At 44.4% G+C, this 17,940-nt stretch overlaps 1 protein-coding gene across 1 annotated transcript in view; it reads left to right on the forward strand.

Annotated features, from left to right (window-relative positions):
• Positions 1-10,722, forward strand: part of LOC143138319 (voltage-gated delayed rectifier potassium channel KCNH4-like) — a 66,276-nt gene extending 55,554 nt beyond the window's left edge. Inside the window, exons 13-17 of the mRNA XM_076298814.1 lie at positions 30-394; positions 4,089-4,180; positions 4,760-4,836; positions 8,346-8,703; positions 9,746-10,722. Coding sequence (XP_076154929.1) covers positions 30-394; positions 4,089-4,180; positions 4,760-4,836; positions 8,346-8,703; positions 9,746-10,722 — 1,869 coding nt within the window. The remainder of the gene's footprint in view (positions 1-29; positions 395-4,088; positions 4,181-4,759; positions 4,837-8,345; positions 8,704-9,745) is intronic.
• The last annotated feature ends 7,218 nt before the right edge of the window (positions 10,723-17,940 follow it).

Here is a 17,940-nt window from a genome sequence, read left to right on the forward strand (position 1 = left end):
CCCTTTTTGTCCCTCTCCTTGTGCCGTAGGTGCGTTTGGACACGGTGGACAGTAAGATCCCGTCCATTGTGGAGACGTCGGAGGACGCATCGGATGACTTCTTCCGCCTGTCGCCGTCGTCACGCTCCCGCAAGAACCTCCTGCTGCCCACCCTAGGCAGCCCCGTGCGTCGCACGTCGCTTAGCAACTTGCTAGGCGACGAGCTGCGGCAGTTCAACGCCATGCGCCGCAGTCGCTCGCCTGCCCCCTCCCCGAAGGCGCCGCCCAAACGAGACCACACCCCTCAGCAGGGCGGGGTTTTGCAGCAGCACCATGACAACGGGAGTTTACGGAAACCGGCCAACCTGCTCATCCCGAACGTTAGCTGCTGTGGTCCTCCGGACCTAAGCCCCAGGTAAGAAGTCCATTACAAACGATGACCGACAGATAGATAAACTCACACACACGTACAAGCAGCCACAGCACACTTGGAGATGTACAGACACACTCAGTCACACACATGCATATTCCTGAAATAAAATCTGTTTCATCTAATTCTCACTAAAGCTGATGTTGTCCTTTAAGTAATCCAACAAATCGCAGAAAAACATTGGCCAGAGACAAAGTGCATTAAATAAATGAATCACATAGCAGTACACTACAACACAATCACATAGCAGTACACCACAACACAATCACACAGCAGTACACTACAACACAATCACACAGCAGTACACTACAACACAATCACACAGTACAACACAATCACATAGCAGTACACTACAACACAATCACGCAGTACAACACAATCACACAGCAGTACACTACAACACAATCACACAGTACAACACAATCACATAGCAGTACACTACAACACAATCACGCAGTACAACACAATCACACAGCAGTACACTACAACACAATCACATAGCAGTACACTATAACACAATCACACAGTACAACACAATCACATAGCAGTACACTACAACACAATCACACAGCAGTACACTACAACACAATCACACAGCAGTACACTACAACACAATCACACAGTACAACACAATCACATAGCAGTACACTACAACACAATCGCATAGCAGTACACTACAACACAATCACACAGCAGTACACTACAACACAATCACATAGCAGTACACTACAACACAATCACACAGTACAACACAATCACATAGCAGTACACTATAATACAAGCACACAGTACAACACAATCACATAGCAGTACACTACAACACAATCACATAGCAGTACACTAGTCAAGTCAAGTCAAGTCAGTTTTATTTGTATAGCGCATTTAACGTGCACAGAGTGCAACCCAAAGCGCTCCACATATAAGACATTGCCAATGACACATAGACTAACAAAGACAATAGCGGACGGAGCGGCGTAGTCGCCAGCGTACCCGTGACACCAAGACATACAAGACAGACAACAAACAAATTAATAAATAAAAATTAAAAATAAAAATGAGTCCAATTTCCAACCGGCTGAAAATGTCCAAGGGCAATGATGACTCGCGTGAAACTGCGCACAGCTGTGTCTCCACAACCGATGCATGCAACGCCAACAAAGTTCTTCATCTCACTGGCAGTCTGGAGATAACGTGAACGTTAGGCCTTGTTAGTCTGGAGATCACTGGAAGCATAACAGTCCGAAGTCATGGGCGATCTTGTAGATCAGCAACTCGGTGGACTTTTAACAGCGACCGTAGTTGGTCCGTAATGCAGAGTCATTCAACGTTAACGTTAGTCTGCTCAATCCAGACTCCAGGCAGTTGGCATGGCAGCTCACTGGTCAGAAACAGCTCGGCGGCCTCGGCAGATCTTTCGCAGAGTAGCTCCAGCTGCTGTCCCGAGGAATCCCCTCGACCAGACAGTGAAGTGCAGCACCGGCTCACAGATGGATGGGAAGGATGTAAGAGGCCCAAGGCAAAAGCTAGCCATAGCAAGCTCCCAATGGACAGACGTTAACATCAGCCGACTTCAAAGCAGTAAAAAGGACTAAGAGAATAACAGGAAAACTATAAAAAATAACGTAAATAAAGAGAGAAAACATTTAACTAGACAAATCAATACAAAAAATAAACGTGACATTACATAAAATTACGAACATTACATAAAAACAAACAAAAACATGATGCCAGACGGAGCGGCGTGTCCCGCCAGCGTCCACGTAACCTAGCACTACAACACAATCACATAGCAGCACACTACAACACAATCACACAGCAGTACACTACAACACAATCACACAGTACAACACAATCACATAGCAGTACACTACAACACAATCACACAGCAGTACACTACAACACAATCACACAGCAGTACACTACAACACAATCACACAGTACAACACAATCACATAGCAGTACACTACAACACAATCACACAGCAGTACACTACAACACAATCACACAGCAGTACACTACAACACAATCACACAGCAGTACACTACAACACAATCACACAGCAGTACACTACAACACAATCACATAGCAGTACACTACAACACAATCACACAGCAGTACACTACAACACAATCACACAGCAGTACACTACAACACAATCACACAGCAGTACACTACAACACAATCACACAGTACAACACAATCACATAGCAGTACACTATAATACAAGCACACAGTACAACACAATCACATAGCAGTACACTACAACACAATCACATAGCAGTACACTACAACACAATCACACAGCAGTACACTACAACACAATCACACAGTACAACACAATCACATAGCAGTACACTATAACACAAGCACACAGTACAACACAATCACACAGCAGTACACTACAACACAATCGCATAGCAGTACACTACAACACAATCACACAGTACAACACAATCACACAGCAGTACACTACAACCCAATCACATAGCAGTACACTACAACACAATCACACAGTACAACACAATCACATAGCAGTACACTATAACACAATCACATAGCAGTACACTATAACACAATCACACAGTATAACACAATCACATAGCAGTACACTATGACACAATCACACAGCAGTACACTATAACACAATCACATAGTACACATGAGATGCTCTGTATCGCAAATCAGTTGACATTAAGAAGTTACACAAAAGCTGATGTATAAACTTATTTAAGAGTAGAACATGAGTTCACATGTGAGCACAATGTGTGTTTGACATTATATTGTGTACAGAATATATGATTTTAATGTATTTAGTGTGTGTGTGTCTGTCTGTCTGTCTGTCTGTCTGTCTGTCTGTCTGTCTGTCTGTCTGTCTGTGTAGATATATGCATGTGTATGTGTGTAAGGATGCATGTATGAGAGTCATACCTGTCAACACTCCCGTTTTTCAAGATCATCTCCCGGCACCCTCCCGTTTTGTTATTTCTCCCGGAAAACTCCCGTAATTTGCATGGCCATAAAACTTCATTTTAAAATCATTGATCCATTGATTTTTTCTATTAGTCTGACATCTCCCAGGTTACCAGATTGTGTATGAAATACACCCTACACATACACGATCACTTAGTTTCAATTTCAACCGTTTTGTCACAGGCTAAAACCTGGCAACCCAAAACCCAAATAAGGAAGCGGGTGCCGATTACGCAGCCTGAGTCTCGTCGTAAGCAAGCGGGCTAGATGAATGGCCTACTCCAGAACTAGCTGTTGTGAAATTGTTGGAAATTTAATTGATTAATACATCACATAAACTGTTACTGAGTGTTCAGTGTTGATACACTGAACTTGTGCCCTCGGAACCAAATCAGACAGCAAGCAGCTTTGGAGTTTTGGAAGTAGGCTGCAGGCAGGCAGCTGGTGGATACATAACTGGCATGCGTAAGTTAATGGTAAGGTAAAAACAACGACCGAAATGCAGTGTTGAAACACGTGTATGAAACGTATTAGCCTACATATGCAAACACAGATCCGGTATAAACACTGACCCCCCCCCCCCCCCCCCGTAAATCTCCCGTTTTTGGAAAGCTAAATGTTGACAGGTATGATGAGAGTATGTGTGTGCATATGTGTGCATCTATGTGTGTGTGTCCTGTCTGACTGTGGCTGTTCCTGTTCTCTGTAGGGTGGTGGATGGAGTGGAGGATAATAGCCGCACTTTTCACTTTAACGTGGAGCAGCACGGAGCCAAAGCCAGCAGCACCAGAATAGTACACGGTGCGGCACCCTTAACACACATGCACACACATACATGCTTGCACACACACACACACACACACACACACACTCACGCACACGCACAAACACGCACGCACACACACACACTCACACAACCAACCAACCAAACACACACCACAGACACACACACAACCAACCACACACCACACACACACACACACACACACACAACTAACCAACCACACACCACACACACACAGACACACACAGACACACACACACACACACACACACACACACACACCGCTATGGGGTTCTACCAGCAGGCTGATCTCTCTCTGTTCATTTTCCTCTTGCTGTCTCTTTTTTGCTGTCTATAGGGTATGGGTATGACAGCCTCTTGACGTGCCTTTCATCCATATAATGGTCCAGTAAAGGGGTTTTAAAAGTCAAAAGTTAAAAGTCTCTCCAGGTCTCTCTCTCTTTCTCTTTTTCTCTCTCTCCTTCTTTTGCCTTCCTCTGACTCTGTCTTGTCTCTGTCCATCTGTTTGTCTGTCCTTTCACCAGCCTATCCTCAACATTTTGTTCAGGTCCCTTCTCTCTCTCTCTGTGTCTCAGATTCAGCTCAGGTTAATGCCACGCTCTTACAGGAGACTGAAGAGGTGAGACAAAGCATCAGTCAGCTCAACAAGAAGGTATGACACACACGCACACACGCACACACACACACACACACACACACACACACACATACACACACACACACACACACACACACACGCACACACACATACAAACATATAAACATACAAATATACATCCTCACGAAGGCACATTATGAAAAAAAACTTGCAGATTTGCAGACTGTCAGCAGGTGTGCATATACATGTCCAGAGATGTGCAGTATGACATACACAATGTAACGGCCGCCAGGCCTTGTCTGTAATGGTCTGCATGTGTCTCCCCAATTAGGACTGATGAAGTGGGCGGGGTCGCCTAGATCGCGGCCTACTTCTGGGTCTCGGCCCCACTGCTCGGTCGCTTTGCGCCTTGCTGCTTGCTGTCCCGGCTACCGCTGCTCTTTTTACTTTATATTTCCTTTGATGTAACATGCAACATGCATACGCTACATCACCTCCAACCAACACACGCACGCACCACACTACTGAAAACTGATTACTTCCTGCATATACATTAGTCTAGTGTTTGTTATCGCCTAATTTTCATTGTGGTTTATAAAATAAACCTTCGTTAATTGCTAAAGCATTTCACGCCTCCGTCCTCCATCACTGTCTGGTTGCCCTAGGCCATGATAGTGTGGGGGCTCGTCAAACTAGCCATCCGCATTTTTCGTTGATTTGTTTGTTTTCCGCCACTCCATTTTATGAATCAATGGACGCATCACGCGAGTAACTCCGGTGATTGTTTACGTTGTTACTGAGCCGATATCATTCTTCTTTTTGGGGAGGGCGAGAGGTGTACGATATAAGTTTGAGTGTCCTGTCTCTCATACACCACTATTCTCTCCATCTCTCTCTCTTTCTCTCTCTCTCCCTCCCTCTTTCTTTCTCTCTTAGTTCAATTTATTAAATGAATACGCTTTATTGGCATGACCATTTAAAAGAAAGAAGCGTTGCGAAAGCAAAGAGCATTGAAACGGAAACACATCAAAACATGGAAAATACAAAAACAAAAAATGTAAAATACACACACACCTCTTATGCACCAGGTCCATCATGTGCATCTAAATCTTAATATGAATTCATTTCTGGAAAGAGGAGACAGATGGGCTCAAGAAGATCTTGTCTCCAGGGAAGAGCAGGGAGGGCAATAATTACCATACAGACACACACACACACACACACACACACACACACACACACACACACACACACACACACACACACACACACACACTCCCAAACAGACACACACACACACTTAAACATATAATGCAAGACACATAATGTGCCTTTTTACTCTATGTCACACTATTGTATTCACCTCAAATAACTCTGCAGTAAATGCACACACACACACACACACACACACACACACACACACACACACACACACACACACACACACACACACAAACACACACACACAAACACACACACACACGCATAATACTTAAGCTACAACACATGTAATTATATTCATTCTCTCACACACCTTGTACACAACTCAAATCACTCTGCAGTACATATACTTTAGTTCCTTCCATGTGTGTTTGTACACACACACACACACACACACACACACACACACACAGTCACAGATGGGCCCAGGTAGAGTCTGTCTGAAGGGGTATTAATTAACCTATGGGGGGTACTTCTGCATTGCAGATAGAAAACCTAAAACGCTGACTCCAAGATCTGCCAAAAAGATAGCAACGTCCGCCCCTCCCATACCCCCCCCTCCCACACACACACACCCCTTCTCTCTCTCTCTTTCTCTCTCCCTCTCTCTCTCTCTCTCTTTCCTGCCTTCTCACCTTCTCCCTCACTCCTTCTCTCCTCTCCTCTATTTGTGTCATTTTCCTGTGCTCTCTCTCCTCTCTCTGGGGAGTGGACTCTGAATATGGAAACAGGCCTTCCTCTCCCTTCACCCCTCACCATGACAGGACTTATACAGTAGAGAGACACTCACACCTACAGAAGCCCACATCATTGGCACTGCAGGGGCTTTCCTTAATACTTAATATTGCATAGTATTTTATTCATCATGTATTTGATAGTATTATTCCATTGTAACTGTATCATTAAGTAGGGTGCACCATGCCAATTACCTGTGTGTAAAGAGCAGTGCTTGCATAAGATCAATCCAATCAAACCATATTGGCTTAATTGCAAGATATAACTCTACCATTACTTTTAATAATTCATAGTAAGATTGAGAATAACATTGTATTGGTGTTATTGTGCTGCATCTGGGGATGGGTAATAGAAATGTGCACTGGCAGTCTTGCGTAGCACATGTGTACTTGTAAATGATAAACGGAACACAGCTTTGCTAGATGTTCCTGCTTGCTAATCTCTATTACCTCTATGACTCGACACAACACACACCCTGTTCTCATTCTAAGCCCTTTCAAAGTCATCATTGTTTCATGCAGTCTTTCACTGACACTGAAGTTCACCAATCCACCGCGCACCTCTTTTTATCAGAATAATAATCGCCTCTCTCTCAGCGCATGTACACAAAGCACACCTACTTTTGACCTGCATGTGGAGCCCTGGGCACTAGACTTTTGGATCAATATCCCTTTTGGGAAGCAAATGAGGGTCTAATGCCATTTTAATGGCCTCGTAATGACACGTCTCAAGACGGAGTCTCTGCTGGGCTTTGCAGAAGAGCAGCAATTACGATTGAGACACTCGTTCAGGGGGTGTAAAGGTTGAAGGGGTTTGGAAAGACTTGCACACAATCCACATTTTTCCTGCATCTGTACTGTGAGCCAACCGGATGGCACTTCACGGTCTGCCCACTTCATTTTTCGTGTATCTGGACCTCGTTAGCAAAACCAGACAATTGACGCAAAACTCAGGCGCGTGCTGCCATATTCTGTTCCTGAACTTTCTATTTTTATACACAGTGTTCTTTCCTGTAACGATTCCACACCATAATGAAACATACACTAATATACCGAGAAAATATCAGGGGAGATAAGAACTCAAACAAATGTGGAGGAGAACAGTGACGCATCTCGGAGAAGCTTTTTAAATACTTATTCCTAGAGCTGAAGCTGCAGCCTTCTGAATTTACCATAATATAGCATATCAACATACAGTATGTCCTAACACACAGTATGTAAAGATGCTGAAGATATACAGTACTTGTCAAGATAATTATTTCTAACTCTCCCTAAATATTCTGTATTACGCATCTGCATATGTTGAATATATTTTGTCATGCCACAAGTTTTCCTAGAAAACCCTTAAATTACCTTACAGGCATATTTTTTTTTTTACCATATTCTTTATAGATTTCATAAATGACATTGCTCTTTTGCCCTCGTAGCGATGTTCTGAAAAGTTTTGTGTAATTGTAGTTGTACATCCTGCCCTATGATTGCAATAGAGATAATTGTTTTAACTGAAGTTTATTACTGATTCTCTACATCAGAATGTGTTCAGATGAATGCATTGTGATTATGGTGCTCTCCCCCTCTCATCCTTCCTCTCTGGGCTGTGTACTGTAGATGGGGACGCTGAACCAGGAAGTGTCTCAGCTCACCAAGGACCTGCACCACATGATGCACCTTCTCCAGACGCAGATGACCGTCCACCATTACAGCGCCGCGCTGCCCTCCTACCCGTACGGCGTGCACGTGGTGCCCAGCGCCGTGGCCGGCAGCGGCGTCGGCGCCGCCAGCGCAAACCTTGCCTACGGCGTCTGTCCCAGCATGCACCTGCACCCGGAGCACCACGCGTCTGACCTGCATCTCCACCACGAGCATCCGGTGGCGGGGGGCTCGGAGCTTCATGCTGTCCACCTCCATGGGCACGGGGCTACGGAGGGCATCAGGCATCTAGCGGCCAGCACCTGGAGCACACAGGGTGAGGAGGGAGCTGGCACACAGTCTCTCTGTCTGTGTGTGGGACAAGGAATACGTGTGTATGTGAGATATGTATGTGTGAGGGAGAGAGAGAGATCGACAGACAGAGAAAGAGAGAGAGAGTTACATTAATAGGTATGTATGTATGTGAGATGTATGTGTGGTGTGTGTGAGATGTTTGTATGTGTGAGGGAGAGGGAGAGGCAATGTGCTAATAGTATATGTGTGAGTCAGTCGATGTGAGTCTGTGTGTGTGTGTTATATATTAATTGTGTGTGTTAGAGTATGTGAGTCAGTGTATGTGTGTCCGTGTGTGTTAGAGAGGACGTGTGTGTGTATCTTCTGAATGTCACTGAACCGTGTGTGGCCCTGCCCTGGCCCTGGCCTGGCCCCAGTGCTCTAAACTTGTTGAGGTAATTAAGAGAGAATCATTGCTGTCTGCAGCACCGGTAGTCTTAGAGACAGTCTAAATATGGGTAGCGCCTGAGCTGAACTTCAGGCTGTTTTGTTGACACTAATTGCATGGAGCTCAGGAGCTGCTCAATAGACAGTGTACTTTATCTTCTCTTGGATCCCTTCAAAAGCTGGAATGCACTCCCTGACACTATGCTGTTTTTACTTTTGTCTTACTTGTTGGTTCAGTAGCAAGCTTTCTGACTGTTGAGAAATGCAACAGATATACAGGGAACCAGTATCCCAGTTTACAGTAATGGGATACAATGGGAACACTTTACTTGAGTGGTCTCCAGCAGGGACTCTGCAGATGCTCCGTTTATAAATGATCTGTTGATTAATTTAATGTTACGGTTAGGGGTTGGGTTTGGTTGAGGTGATATTTATCAATATTTCAACAACGGCTTTAGACTGAAGACTGAGCTTGAAATTCAACAAACCATCTGTATACAGTCTCTGTAGGGGGATTATCCAAATAAAGTGTTACCAAAACACGTACGACATATGTAGGTAGCATACTGTACGTAGACATTAACTTAAACAGCAAATGTGAAACTCTAAAAGTGAATCTTGATTCTTTCACCTCATAGATGCGTCCTCTGCAGGCCTGACCCAATCAGGAGACGGGTCCCTTCATCCTTCTGATCAGGCACATCCCCAGCCACCCTCCAGCCCTGGAGCGGGGTCCTGTTTCCCCGGCGGGCCTTGCCCATCCTCCTGCAGCTGTGTCTCCTCCCACACAGGACACCGTCAGCACCCGCTCTCTGCGTCCTCCCTCCTCACCATCGCCCCAGGCTTCCTGGGCTCCACCCCAGGACAGGTGCCTCACGCTGGGCTTGAGGAAGCTTGCCTGGCCCTGGGTGAGACTGCTTCTGGTGGTGGCAGTGGTGGTTCAATAGCCAGTATAAGCCAATCGCAGCCCAGTCTGTGCACGCAGCCCCCCCACCACCACCACCACCACGGCTCGGACTTCTCCAACCTCCTGTCCAGCGCCCCCACCTCCACGCACTCTTTGGTGACGGCGCCCCCCTACCCGCACCTCTACGTCCCCACCGCGGAGCCTGCCTTACCCCCTCTGATGCCCCTCCACAGTGGCCTGAGCCTGGACTCTATGAGTAATGAGTCCGTCGCCGTCGTGCCCCCTCCCCCCCTGCCGCCGCCATCCTCCCACCGCCGCAGCCCGGACGCCACCAGCCTCCTGGACGGCGTCAGCATGGAGGACGGCTTCTGTCTGGTGGAGAGGTGTCCATCGTCGCTGCCGCTGCCGCCCACGTCCTCCTGCTCTCCCGCCTCCTCCTCGCCGCCCCCTCCGACCTCCTCCGTCCCCAGGCAGCCGTCCGTGTCCTCCCTGGGCTCCAGCCCGCTGAGGCCCATGCCGCTGCCCCTGGGGGACTCGTCAGCGGTGGGCCACACCAGCCTGGAGTGCCTGCTCGGGGAGCAGGGCTCCATGGAGAGCCGGGACAGCGAGCAGTCGGGCTCGCGGCGGTCCAGCGTCGGCCCGCAGTCCTCCTCGCAGAGCCAGACTCAGAGCTCCGAGACGTCCTGGTCCCTGGACCTCATGGAATGAGGTGGTTTAATGGGAGGACAGGAAAAAGTGGGGACAGTACTGGGTTCAGAAATTAAAGGTCAGAGGTGAATAGATCAGACGGTCACAAGTTGAGGGCCAGATTGCACATTAGCCCCAGGGGCCAGACTTGAAAGCTTAGAAACATCCAAGAGCACGGACCAGATAGACTGACCTGGTTTTTGAAGACCTTGAGGTGAAAGGTCAAAGAGGTCAAAGTTTAGAAAGACCCAGAAGGAAGAAAATGTAGCATGTGTGATCCACAGGACAGGTTCCATGATTTGTTTGCAGTGAATTATTGTTTTAAGAGTGTTATTTATTATTAATTTATTATTATTTATTTATGTATACATTTATTTATTTATACATTTATTTATTTATTTTAGTTACGCACTTGTGTGTTTGTTGGTTTGTTTCCATATCATGGAACCAGGTGTGTTTGACTTTGACTTCACTCTGACAACTCTTCTATGCAATCCGCATGTTTAGTGTGCATTATGGGAACTCCGTTTGTGATATCATCTCTCAGTATCTCACAGTGACAAAGCCTTTAATTACAGATGATTTGCAGTAGCTGTAGCACATAGAGTTTGCAGTGAGGCCAATGAGACTGACTGGCAGACGACGTCCATCGCTATTATATAGTCTGTCACAGAGCTTGTACTCTAGTTATGCACTGAAGAATCACTCCTATTAGAATCTGAAGAATCATTCCTATTCCTGTCGTTTTTCTTTCATCTTTCTATCTGTTACTCTCTTTCTTTCATTGTTATCTCTATCCCTCTGTACTACAGGTTTAGTATGTTAATATTATCTTACCTCCTTGCATGGTAAAGTTGCTAATTCTTTTCCTAAGGAAAAGGTATTCAACTGAAATGTGTTAACATTCCGATGGACAGTGACTGGAATTCTTAAGGATGTGAAGAATTCCTCCCTGACTTCATAAACAGCATTTATCCATGGACTTCTGAAATCCGCAGAAAAACTGCTCTCTAGAAAAGTTCCAGAGTTCAGGAGAGAGGTGACATCAACACATCCCCAGTGATTTTTTAAAACAAAAGCCACAAGCAATGTTTGGACGGCCTGGTTTTCTATCTAGTATAAAAATGCATTGTAATTCAGCAAATGATTTCCTCATTAGAATGCTTCTTCATGTGGTGGAATGTTTTTAATGTTTCATCTGCTCCAAGCAATGCTGGTCAACGAGGGAGAGTTTTTTTGTTTTTAAGCAAATTTATGAAGATCATTTTTTTCCTCCCAGAGCATTAAAAATTCAGCACAACCTCAATCAGTTTTTGAGGCCTGCTCTCCAGAGCATTAAATATTAAACTCCGATGTTAAAAGTTCATTCAAACACTGTCACCAGATGGAAATATGTGATGGTGATCATTAGACTCAGCCCTCGAGCCATGATCTGTTTATGTGATTTAAATCCCCTGAGACATCCCATAATGCTCTTTCACTGCTCAGCTAATATGCTGTTAAAATTTTGTCAAGATATGTGCAGGGATGGGTAACAATTTGTTTGAGCCCTCCATCACGAAACTGACATAATTACTCATAGACATGTCATGGTCGAGCCTATAGTCTAATAATGACTATTAGCCAGACCTGATTTCTCTAATAAGATGGTGTGGCATAGGCATGCCACGGTTACGTCAGGTTTATGATGGAAGGTTAAACTTAAGTGTTACCGAACTGTTATGCCAATCAGGCGTATGCCATGTCATGCCATGTCAGGCGTATGCCATGTTTATTCAAAGAATGCAGTTTATATTCCCACAGGAGCAAAGACAAATTAATCTAGCAACACTTTCAAAGATATTCATATGAATCCTGAAGGGAGAACAAGGACAACAATGTAGTGTTTTTGGCAGATGAGATTTCTTATTGAACCCTCAGGGTGGGTGAAATCGTGATATTGTCATGCTCAATTTAAATGAAAGCTTTTTAAAGATCTGATCTGCCCAAATATCCATTTTGAAGCCGCCGAGACGTAGCCCCCGACGGTGAGACCAAACTAACAAGTCCTTTGGGGTCCACTGTCATCTTTGATTCACCCGATCTCGCGCAAGTCTCTGATCATGCATTAGCATTTTGTGACTAGAAGTAATTAGCGGCCCCTTTTTGTCTGTCTCTGTCATGAAGCCAGATTCAGACGGAAATACAAACTTCTTGATGAAAACAGTAGCAAGTCTCCATGGTTTTATCTTGGACTTGCATACTCTTCCCAGCTGAAGTGCAGTGAAGCAAACACAAGCATGTTAAGATAACAGCCGTCTCCTTTCTGTCGCCATGGAAACAAATACCAATGGTCACAAATAGACCAGAGCTCATTAATGTTGGATTTGAATGTTTATGTAAATATATGAAATATAAAATATTATACTATATATTGATTTATTGCACTTTAGGTCATAATGCCCTTTAAAGGAACACGCCACCCAATGTCAGTAGTAATACATGTTCTGACCTTAACTTTCATGAGTTGAGTCATACCTCTCCCGTGTCGGTACGTGCACTGAAACGCTCTGGTGCGCGGCGCGAATGTGTTAGCATGTTGCTATGCTAGCGGGCTCAGACGTAGCCATAGAGAGAGGAAGATAGCACTAATCAAAAACATCCACGTTTTCCCTACTTAAATACAGTTGCACGAGTAGTTGATAAAAATGTGTAAGGTCACACAACATGAAACGTGACGATTTTCCAAGCGAATAAACAGGAGAACTACAATGTGTGGCACAATAGCACTTGGGAGTACTTCGACATAGCGTAGTAATATTAGTTAACACGTAATTGTAGATCCTATCCACCACAGAGCTGGATCGACCCCTCAGCCTCCCCCTCCGAGGCACACACACAGTCATTTCTGTAAATAGAGACAACCTGCCCTGCTGGCGTTAGTTTGAGCTGACTTAGCAAAGTAGCAGGTAGTGGTAAAGTAGATTGTGAACAATCATGGTTATAACATGTGATAACAAGCAGAAGTATTATAGTGATTTCATGTTTCATAGAATTCAGCTTCGCTGCAAACGGTGGAGCGGATCTACAATTAGGTGTGAAAGTTAAGGTAAGAACATATATTACTACTGACATTGGGTGGCGTGTTCCTTTAAGTCACATGTTCTAGGCCTACTTTTGTTTCCCAGATCTCATGTAGGGATTGTTCAATTGGCACAGTTAGGCTAGTTGCATTCAGAAGATAAGACATAAGAGCTATTTACCCACATCCTACTTGTGAGGTGTAAAAGTCTGGTTTCAGAAAGTAAAAGACATTTTAAAACTTTGCAGCCAGGTCAGCTAATTAGTGAAATCACCTTTTTTACGTGCACAGGTAGTGGTTCTTCAGATGGTAGGATTTTTACTTAAGCAGGACTTTTACACCACTGCTTGTGAGCAATAAGTCCGTCATACTCATAGCCTATGGCAGCAAAGATATTGTCCCGTGTTGGATTTCTTGGAAACATCTTACATCAAGTATCCCTTACCTAACACTGTTTACTACATTACATGAACAAACTTTTTACTTCTGCACTAACAAATCATGCTTTTTAACCACATACACAAATTAACCATAAATATAAAAAAAAGCTTTATAGATAAATATTCCTCACCTTTTTTCATTGTCTTATGCCACTAAATGTCTATAATATACCCACAACATTATAACTCACCTGTTATCAATTAAATGTTCACATAGTCTCCTTCGAGACTAGTTAGGCAGAAGTGAATGGTTTGTCTAATGTTGATTTAATTTCAATAATTTAGCGTTAGTTAAAGGATACATAATATAAACCCAGTACAGCTGATTCAAGAGCCATATCAGATTTGATTTGAGTGTCACATATTATCCTGAGGATCACCTCATTTATCCCCACTACATAAATCTCATAGCATGACAAAGGTATAGCATTGCTAATGGCTACAACATAGCCCGCAGGGTCAGGGTTGGGGACCATGCTAGCGAGGAAATGAATGACTTTCTATCTATCTGTGTAATGGTGATGATAAACAGGGCCTGTGCCACGCTGCGCTGTAATGAATTGGGAACTTCCAGTAGCTCTACTTTCCTGTTATCACATTATCTAACCAGTATGGTATTTCATCTTGGGAGAAACGTTTACACAAAAAGCTATCTCTCTCTCTCTCTTTCTCTCTTCCTCCCTCCTTTTCTCTCACTCGTATCTATGAGTCATGCTACCAAGGGAGGAATGGGGAGACCTTAGAACAGGTGCTTTTGGAACCATTGAGGACTTGCATGATGAACTATAACTAAACAACACATACAAGAGGCCGCTCCCTTTACTGCTGCTGTTCTGAGGTTCTCAGCATGTTGTATGGAATTTTTAAAAATGATTATTATGATGATTATAATGATGGTTACAATAAAATTATGAACTTTCTTATTTACAAGGACTTTGACAGTGTGGTTCTTTGGGGAGGGGGAGGGGTGTATGGGAGATAGCGAGTTAATGAATATATGAGTGTGTCTATGTGTCTCTGTCACACACACACACACACACACACACACACAAACTGGTTGCCCTCTGGTCAAACTCGCTTGTGATGGAAACAGGAAACTTGCGATCCCTAGTGTGTGTGTGTGTGTGTGATGCAGAACACCTGTCACACACACTACATGTCTGATGTTTTGCCAGCGCTAACATCTGAGTACTTAGACTCCTGTGGTTACTCTCTCTCTCTCTCTCTCTCTCTCTCTCTCCCATTTCCATCCCTATGCCACAAACTCCCTTCTCTCGTCCTCTCTGCCTCATATATCGCTCACTTTGTCACTACATGTTACACTTGCTGTCTCCATAACCAAATTATTATTCTCTCTCTCTCTCTCTCTCTCTCTTCCCTTATCCCCCTTATCATTTTCACACTATCTTTTCACCTCTCTCTTTCACACTATCTTTTCACCTCTCTCTTTCACACTATCTTTTCACCTCTCTCTTTCACACTATCTTTTCACCTCTCTCTTTCACACTATCTTTTCACCTCTCTCTTACTCTCTTACTCTCCCTCTGCCCTTCATCACTGTCAGAGGAGGCCATTCCAGATCACCCAGACTGCAGGTGACTGTCCCGAATCTGGCGCTGATCCGGTTCTGATCTGGCCTGGTCCAGGAGGGGTCTGCTCTGGTGTCAGCTGCTACATGGCCGGCCTTGTGTCTAAGTGTCATGTTCCCTCGTTGGGTGGCCTTGGCAGATGGCACTTTCCATAGTACCATTGGACATAACAGGGTGCAAGTCCATGGGGACACAGGTGTGTGTGTGTGTGTGTGTGTCTGCGTCTGGGTCTGTGTGTAGGTGTGTCTATATATGTGCCTGGGCTTGTGGGTGTATGTGTGCACGTGTGCGTTTGTGTATGTATGTGTGCACGTGTGCGTGTATGTGTGATATCTGTTATGAATTTTATTATGTCACATTATTCTTTATATGCATAATAAAGACTGAGTGTTCTAGTGTATGAGTACTGGTTTACCTACAGGTAAATTGTGTGTGAAAGCAAAAGTGTGTGTGTGTGTGTGTGTTTGCATGACCCAGTGCATGTGTGTGTCTGTGTCTGCGTGAGGTCGTGCCCAGGAGACGCTGGGGTTCAGGGGTATACCTATCCCCGCTGCTTGCTTGTGGTGGCGTTTTGTCTCGTTGACGTTATTTAATCCCCACCTCGGCCTGGCCCTGGCTCGCTCCTTGGGGCTCTACTTCCATGGTGCATATCAACAGGCCTCTAATGAAAGTGCTTTATAATGTAATGTAATGTAATATAACGTCATCTAATGGGTCTAGCTTATACGAGCTGACAGAGGAGGGGCCGCGCTCATGGAAGAGCTCTTGAAATATACATACAGGGGAGGAGAATGTTTGAGAACAAGCTGATGAAAAGTATGTAAGAGATGGGTGTTCCTCGGGTACCAAATGAGCCTTTTGTTCTTGTGGAGAAGAAATGTATACATGAAGTGTGTAATGGAACCAATAAAGCCACTGCAGGTTTCGGATACAAATATCTGGATAGTTTTTATTTCGACGGGTGGTGTGTGTGTGTGTGTGTGTGTGGGGGGGGGGGGGGTGAGGAGAGGAGGTATGAGACTTTCTCATCCAAGGACTCTTCTGCTACAGTGATTCGCTATGGAACCACTTGGGCTTTTAGTGTGGATCAATATCACAGTGTTGGAGAGAGCAAGCGAAGGGTATTGTTTGGGATTGTCAAATTTACACACAACCTGCAGCCTCAAGAATGACCAATTCTTTTCACTTTTACAGTTATTCTTTTATTTCCATGTTTAGGCCTACAAGGTCTGTGTAGGCAATAAATCTGTCTCATATGACATAGACCGGGGGTGTCAAACATAAGGCCCGGGGGCCAGATCAGGCCCGCCAGCAGGTTTCATACGGCCCCCCAGATGTTTTAGGTTGGAAGGAAAAATTAGAAAAAAAGATCCAGTTGTCTGACAATGTGTAATAATGAGCAATATCTCTATGATATGATAAATTGATACTACAAACCATCCTCAGGAAGGAAGAAGCTGAAAAACTAACATGGAATAGGGCATTTCAAGAGAGAAAGAGCAGTGTGACAGCAGTACATTATTTGTACTTGTTTGCTCATAAGTGATATCATCAAATAACACTCTGATACCCATGCAGAAAAAGATAATGACCATGACGGCCCACCACGAGGTCTCATTCCAACAAATCCGGCCCACTACCTGATATGAGTTTGACACCCCTGACATAGACTGACTTGATTGCCTCGTTCTTTGGACACCAAGAAAGGTATATTAGTATTATTATAGCTCTATAATAGGCCTAGGCTACTCCTCTACCTTCTAGACCACATCATTATTAGTAGCCTATTATTATAAATAGAGGGACTGTGGAAATAAACTGCATCAATGCATTCTTATACACTTTATTCCCTTCAAATGATTTCTTTATAGCAACAACAACGTGTCAGCCTAAAAATTAAGCTGTTATGGTGGTTAATGTTAATTTTGCAACCTAAGCACATTTCTGTATGGCTCATTCGCACTTTATAACCACAACTCAGTCCAACTTTTTGTTCATTTTGTTTTATTATGGTGTTGTAGCGCCACTCAGTGGTAGACCAAACATCCTACTCTGTGGGCGTTACCTTTTCTCTCAAACAAAGCCATTGTTGTGTGTTTCAATTGGTCCTCTACGCAAACGCCAGGCTCCGTATACGGAAGTGGGAAAT

Source organism: Alosa pseudoharengus, unplaced genomic scaffold, assembly GCF_046254945.1.
Source record: "Alosa pseudoharengus isolate Yale_2024_CS ecotype anadromous, Long Island Sound unplaced genomic scaffold, YU_APseudo_1.1 YU_APseudo_1.1_scf_21, whole genome shotgun sequence".
In the NCBI taxonomy this organism is placed as follows: Eukaryota; Metazoa; Chordata; class Actinopteri; order Clupeiformes; family Clupeidae; genus Alosa; species Alosa pseudoharengus.